The sequence below is a fragment of the Amyelois transitella genome, chromosome 4, assembly GCF_032362555.1.
Source record: "Amyelois transitella isolate CPQ chromosome 4, ilAmyTran1.1, whole genome shotgun sequence".
Taxonomy (NCBI): domain Eukaryota; kingdom Metazoa; phylum Arthropoda; class Insecta; order Lepidoptera; family Pyralidae; genus Amyelois; species Amyelois transitella.
Window position 1 is genome coordinate 5,170,452 of NC_083507.1, and position 7,972 is coordinate 5,178,423.

The window sequence follows — 7,972 nt, forward strand, 5'->3', positions numbered from 1 at the left end:
ATGAAAATATGGAAAAATAGTTCACATTTCATTATTTTTGTCTCTAATAATAGTATACACAAGATATAATTACGGCTATATCACAAATACACGAATAAACATTTTTGGTAGTATCATTAAGAGTATAATACGACTTTCACTTACTTTTAAGACAATTATAGTATGCTAGTTTGATTATAGTAGGTACTAGACAGAAATCCGCACACTCTAATCAAGTCAAAATGTTGACTTAATTATTAAAAATATAAAGCCCTTGAGAGTCATTAGATATAGTAAACTTATCAAGATCTCTCCGCGTTTCAAAGGTGAATTCTCATGCAAAATTGTGTGGTAAATAACAAAACAAGTGTCGCGAATAACAATGACCAAATCACGTCAAATATTGTGAATACAAATAATATATCAATTACAAACGAGTAGAAGTGCTTGACTACAAAGACGTTATCAACAATTAACATCATATATATATAAACATATACAGACATATACAACAGCAACACATACTCCAGAACATAATTTGATTATTTATTTTTACAATAACAAAAAAGAAAGATAATTTTAAAGAGCACAATTGGTACCTATGGTTATTTTCTGATTTCAAATCTGTTAGAATTTTCAGTCAAAAAATATATTTTTATAGACTTTTAAATGTTTCAAAATATTGAAACGGGTGTAGGTATTTAAAAATCTGTGCATTTTATAGGGGTCTTTACTACGATCTAACATATTCCTGTTATATAAAAGGAAATTGTGATATCTAACGCACAAAAAAGATAAAAATGACGAAAATAGTAAAAAAATACTGGTCCCGTCAATCATACAATTAAAAATATATATGGCACAATAAATTCAATTTCATTGAACAAAAAAATTTTTGAATCATTCCTTACTTTAAACAATAATAGATTTAATTGTTGTTTCGGAATCACAGTGTCAAATACTGGATTTATACTGTTTAATTTAATATTAAAAAATGACAATACTATGATAAATATCAGATGTTGCTAGCTATAATAAGATCAATGAAAAAATAGTCTAAGCTTAGACTATCACACTTTGTATAGTGTATTTGATATGCTTTCAGAGTTCTGAACTTCTGTCACGGCCACGTGGGGTGTAATGAAAGGAATGAAAAATAAATTAATATTCAACTCCAATAGTTTGGACAAGTGACTAGCACATTATAAGTAATCACTTAGATAAATCGTATTGCCCTAAGCTTTCTGGCAATAACCGAAGCCTCATTTATAAGAAGTGGCCAAAAGGAATTGGTAGGATTGAATAAAAAAAAACAATATGCAAATGAAAAGCATCATTTAAAATAAGTTCATATCTTAAGACAGATTGGCACTTATTTGACGAGTTTGATGGATTATAAAAGATACCCCTGAACGTAAGTACCTATATTGGACTAAGGTAGGTATGATTTATTTAGAGCGTAACTTATCGATGGTTTAAGCAAGGCGACAAGCGAGCACAGTCAAGTATTTCTGCGATAAACGCGCGTTATCGCTTAATACAATGTTGAAATTGTAATTTAAGTTATACGAGTAATACTGTTCTATTGGCATAAAGAACTTAAATCTAACTATTTGCAATATTAAGTTTATCTAAATTGTATGCTGCAAATTTAAATTTCATCAGAAAGGATTGCAGTAATACTAAAAAATATATCACATTAAATATGGTATTCTTTAGAAAAAACAATTATTAGTTCAAATATCAATCGAGTAAAAAGAACATTTTGAACGAAATATATCGGTTAAATATTTAAACAGTCTTGACATAAAACATTGGCAATTAAAAACAGGTCCATTGTTTGAATGTTTAATATTCAAGTTGAAATTATAACGCAATCGAACACAAACTAATGAACGCCTATTGTATACAAAGTAGGTTGGTATGGCCACTGGTCAGACTGTCGTAACTTGTAACGCATTATAATCAATTCTGTATATCAACTTAAGAACTAAACGTGGTTGCCTTCAATGATAAACAATACTCAAGTTATCCATTAATTTTAGGAGCCTTAAAGCTTCCGAGATCTTTTTCCTCACTAGAGAAATTGGCATTTATGCGTCTCTGATACAATGGTCCCGATTCCGATGTTCAATTGATACTAAAAGTTGGTGATAAACAATACAACATTACATTACAAAAGAAATTAGATTGATTGAAAAGAACACGATCGGTCTCTGGATTTAGAACACTACCACATGCTTTAATCACAGATTGTAGTAGTTAACTACAATCTGTAATTCAAAGAATAGTGTCTACTTTTCTTTTTCTCTTATTTGACAACACGGCGCACACACGGCAAATATTATGCTATACTTACATCAAAACGATGGGACTTATTACTTATCTATACATAAAATTCAGTTTTTTCATTTATTTGGTGGGTAGAGGGTAGTCAGCCGGGAGTGCGCTCAACACCTCCTTGGAAAGTTCTTTGTACAAGGTGTCCATAGCGTTGTAGACCCGGTTTATTAACTCAGGAACGTCGTCCATCGTCAAGCCCTCAGTCGGTATTGGCTCCAGACACTGAATTATAACATGACCTGAAATGAATTTAACACTCACTCAAATTTCACCAAAATTCTCTCTACATAGATATAATCACGTCTAAATCCCTTGCGGGGTAGACAGAGCCAACAATCTTGAAAAGACTGACAGATGTTTGGCGTAATGATAGAATTGAGATTCAAATAGTGATGGGTTGCTAGCCCATCGCCTAAAAGAGAAATCCCAAGTTAATAAGCCTATCCTTTAGTCGCCTTTTACGACATCCATGGGAACGAGATGGAGTGGTTCTATTCTTTTTTTATTGGTGTCGGGATCCACACGGTACAAAATCCTCTCTAGTTCCTAAAAATTCTCTAGTTTTGATAATGAAGTTGCGGCAGCAGACACAAGGCACGCTTTATAATTAATGTTAGTGCTGTCTCAATGTAAATGAGCCTGTACTTACATATGGCGAAATATTAATAATCTGTATTATTATTACACAATTTTGTATGTATATTTGTAAAATACCTTAAGATTAAGTAAATAAATCAAGCCTTTAAAAAAAACCCATAATCTTAAAAATGGTGGTTGCTACATTTTTAACGTATGACTGAAATACGTTTTCTTTCCTATATAATGGTCTAGTTTATATGATTTTATGTAAATCAATTTTCCTCATGACTGGTTTCATTGATTGGGTTTGATGCCAAGAGCGGTTACTCAAGGGGAAACATGTGATGTAATAGCTTGTGAGTCTTGAGGAATGTTACACACTATGTTTAAAACATGAAAATAAATATTAACACATAGTCGGTACCGTACTAAAGTTAGCTAGGATTAGGAATGTTTTGAGGGACAAAAAATGTAACATACATACTAAAACTGAAATTAAACTGTAGATTTAGGTCCATAGTAATTCGTAAGATAATGGAATTTCGTGTAACCCTGTCAAATTTAGATATTTCATTAGGCATAAATTTGTATTAGTTAAAGGAATGCACTGATGGGAAAAAGTGTGGCGCCTATGCAAATGACATTGTTTATTAGATTGAAAGGCGAATCCAAGACGTGACGACTTCAGGTTTAAAAAATGTTACCTTTATTGAAGATATATTTCTCTCTATTGATGAAATAGTAGGGCGAGTACACAACTGGGATGATGGGGACCTGCGCTGCCACAGCTATGTTGAATGCCCCCTTTTTGAATGGCAATAGTTTTGTCAAATTTCTATTCCTTGTCCCTTCAGGGAACAACCAGATTTTTGTCTGAAAAATAATAAATATTAAGCTCTAGAGCTTCACATGAGAACTATGACACTAAGAGAATTTTACATTTTGAGAGATGCAAATTTTTAATAATACCACAATGAGTTATAAAGAGACTTGTGGCTCATCCAAGCTAGGTTAGCCCACAGACTTCCTGTAATAACTTGACAAACCTTCTCCAGGATCGTGGTTAAGTCCCCTGGGTTTTGTCCAGGTAGGATGTGATCAAATCGGCAAACTTATCTTGGCCTTTTTATAAATTATGAATTTAATGCAAAATTTCAAGACTTATTTTTTGTTGTAAGAAAATAGAATCAATTTTGATGAATCTTTTAATTTAAAAAGCAAGCAAAATTGCAATTCCATAAATATAATAAAAAGTAACTGACCTGATGTCTATACTGAAAGATATTGGCAAAAAATCGATATGGGGGAACTATTTAAAAAGAACAAAACCCAAAAATATGATACTTAATTTAATTTCTATTTGTTTGTATGTTTGTACTCGCATAACTAGGTAATTGTTAGGCTTGGTCAAAATTTAAACTGGTATCCAAAAATTTTCAGCAAAGAAAGTTGTGAACTACAGCTAGTTAGTGATATAGTAGCATTCTAATATATATGTACTGCCATCTGTTATTATATTCTGTGGTACTGTAATTATCTTTTAAATATATATATTGACTCTTCTGTGACCTAAAATCCTGTGATATCAAAAATAAACATCCTATTTATCACTTCCCTTGTAAAACTATTCAATAAAAATATTTTTTAAAACAATTCCATGAAGAAACAGGATTTCTTGTCTTATGCAGGTATTGCAGTATTATGCAATAAAATATTATGATCATTACCTTGTTTTTGACCATCACCTCTGAGGTGATTTTAAGCTGCTTATAAGCATCTTTAGAATTGTTCCTGTCTATGAACACGACTCCAGCCAGATAAGCTGCAAGCCCAAATGGCCAAACATAGAAAACTTCTTTCCGGGCTATGGCAGCAACTTTGTCTGCCACATGCCATATGTTGAACATTCCTGAAAATTGTTATCGAAGTTGTGATGGATAGCATGTACTAAATTTAAAATATTATGCACAATTGCCTACAAATCTAGACTTATTACCAATATTTTTAGGCACCAAATGTGCCGGTAAGTTCCGGATATTTGTATAAAAAATATTTCACATGAGTAAAAAAAACTTTGATTTTGACAATTTTATTTTAATTAAATTACTATCGGAATATACTTATTGTTAAAAATCAATTAAGTATAATTGACTGTTGGCACACACCAATTGTTAAAACTGCAAATTTGTATCATCTTTAAGTTTACATGTAAGCGATGATATAAAAAAAAAAATTTTTGGTATGCTAATGTAGGAGGCAACATAAGTATTGATTTTTAATGTTTTTGAGCTTCGCTCATAAGTATATTGAAACTCATGTGCATATTGAGTAAACAAATGTGTTTTTTATATACTTAATCAAAGGATTCAACTTATGTAACTACACTATTCACATTCATATCTTTATCTGCTATGGGAAAGATAGAGCTACCAAAAAATATTAGGAATATCTACAGAGAAAGTGACATAGTAGCATAAAAAATTATCCAGAAAATTTTCCCCAAGATAAATAAAATAATTGTACACACCTAAAATATCGATTGTTGACTGATGATTTGACACCACCACAGCTCCATGGTCTTCAGCTAGAACTTTTCCATTCCTCAAATGCCATTTTACTTCAATTACTTTAGTAACATGCTTTATTATTTGGGATCCAAATCTTAAACAAAAAATTGTATCAGTTATTTAAAATGCCAACAATAAATACTTTTTTATGCCGTTGCATTTTAGATATGAGAAATATCACTATGAACGATTAATTTAAGAAATTTATATATATATAATTTTAGTTTTAAATTCCTGAATCATGAGTCATATAGATATTTTGAAGGAGTCCGTACAACGGCAAAGTGTATATACTTACAGTGCATTTTTAACGTTTTTCGGATTAAAAACAAAAAACGGCATTAAAACTATGGCTGTAATTGAAGCCCAAATGTAGAAAATAAGAAATTTCGACTTAAACTTTACGAAATTCGGCGTTTCTGAAAATAATTGTTTCACAACGTATGTCACCAATATAATTATAAATACGTAAATCATTGTATCCCACATTTTAGTATTTTAACGTTTTTAAAATCAATTCAAATTTGTTGAGTTATAATAGAAAAACATGGACAATTAATCGACGCGATGCAATGCAATCAGACAAAACAAACGATTGTAAACGATCGAATAGAATTGATTTAGTGTTACCCGTCGACAGTCCAGTATCGATAAATGTAACTATGGATTGTTCAAAACTATCGATAAAATTAATAGAAATCTATTTTTGTAATACGAGAGCATTTACTCTGAATAGAAAACTTCTTTCCGGGCTATGGCAGCAACTTTATCTGCCACATGCCATATGTTGAAATTTAGACAACATGTACTTACTAAATTTGTTAAAATATTATGCACAATGAGTATCGATAGTATGTGTAATGTTATAAAGCAATATTATCAATAGTGTAATAGTAATCACGGTTCGATAGAACATCATATACCTATTCACGTCTTTATATATAAACTAGCGACCCGCCCCGGCTTCGCACGAATGCACAGCCGATACTAAATATATCTCTAAGTCTAACTAAGTCGCTCCCGGCAAAAGTGTCACTTCTGCCTGCAGTCCCGCAGTGCAATCTGTTGTTTTAGGATACATAACAAAATTATTATAGAGCTTCTCTATAAATTTCACCACAACTTCAAAACCAAACGTCCAATTTTAATCATTCAAAGACCAAATATTATCAACATAAACTGTACTTATGGATGAAATTATTTATTTTGATCAGGATTAATAGCATGAGTAAAAAAACGCGTTTAAATGTAGACCAAAAAAATTCAAGATTTTTAAATAAAAATGTGGTTGTTGTGCCTCACTCGACATAGATAGGTATAGTGTGTCGCGAACTTTTTTGTAGATATTTATAAGATCTACAATTAATTAAAACATTTACGGTTATATCTTTTGTAGTTTAGGCAGCGTACGCAAAATAAGTAACTTTTTGGTTGATTTTTTTTCAGTTTGTGTCCGAAAAATCCAAATATTTTACGGAACCCTATTTTTTTCCAAAATAAAATATAGTCTATGTTACTCGTGGATAATGTAGCTTTCGAATGGTGAAAGAATTTTAAAAATCAGTCCAGTAGTTTTTGAGCCTATTCATTACAACCAAACAAACAAAGTTTTCCTCTTTATAATATTAGTGTAGATGTAATTGCAGTTAGCTGTCGAAATAGACGATGGGGGTCAGTATCGATATTTAAACTATCGTTAGTTCGGCATCACTAATAACTTTTTATCACTCACTTCGATTTTAGCATTTCATCAAATGTCAATTTGACATTTGTTTGACGTAGTCGGGTTTGACATTTGACAATAGTGTGACAAGTCATTTTATTTTTTTCGAATATTTTTGCTTTTTTCTCGAGACAAAAGAATTAAAAAAAAAAATTAGAAAGTGGAACCAACATTATGTATGGATTAACTTTAGTTTTAGTTGTTCCCTTAATAAAATCACATAACTATGTTCTGTACTGAGACAAGAAAATTCTCAATATTTCCATGGAACACTAACGGTGGAAATTTAAAGAACTGTACTTACCTACTGATAAATTTGAAAATCTCTTGTTCCATTGTAAATTAACTATAGAGTATCTCATTTGTTCCATGGTACCTAAGCACTATTTACAGGTATGTGGATGTTGTAAATAATATTGTACCACGACTCGATCGATCATAGTAAAAAGGCGCATCCGGGTTCGTCTACAAAGAATAATCACGATTGAATCCGAAAAGTCTTTTAAGTAAGAAAGCCCACATATTTTAGACTTTATTCATCTATCACTGTTAACAACCTTATAAATTTCTTTAAAGTTAAATCATCTCAGTATTCTTTAAGTATAAAATAGAATAAGGACATTTTATTTCTACCATATACCAAGTAGGTATTTACGTTGATGTCTCAATACAATCGTTGATTTATCTGCTACATATTTAGCCCTGTCCATTAGGGGTTTTTGTTATTTCTAGTGAGATTAGATTAGAATAGAATATAGAATACTAGGAATGAAAAACACCA

At 31.1% G+C, this 7,972-nt stretch overlaps 1 protein-coding gene across 1 annotated transcript; it reads right to left on the reverse strand.

The window, feature by feature from the left end:
- Positions 1 to 33: 33 nt before the first annotated feature.
- LOC106138698 (1-acyl-sn-glycerol-3-phosphate acyltransferase alpha) lies at positions 34 to 6,090 on the reverse strand. Its single transcript, XM_013339936.2, has 5 exons — positions 5,767 to 6,090; positions 5,429 to 5,562; positions 4,629 to 4,810; positions 3,606 to 3,774; positions 34 to 2,561 (listed from the first exon to the last, which is right to left on the reverse strand). Exons 1-5 carry the CDS (start codon positions 5,955 to 5,957, stop codon positions 2,392 to 2,394), a joined length of 846 nt encoding a protein of 281 aa, XP_013195390.1. The 5' UTR covers positions 5,958 to 6,090; the 3' UTR covers positions 34 to 2,391.
- Positions 6,091 to 7,972: the final 1,882 nt, after the last annotated feature.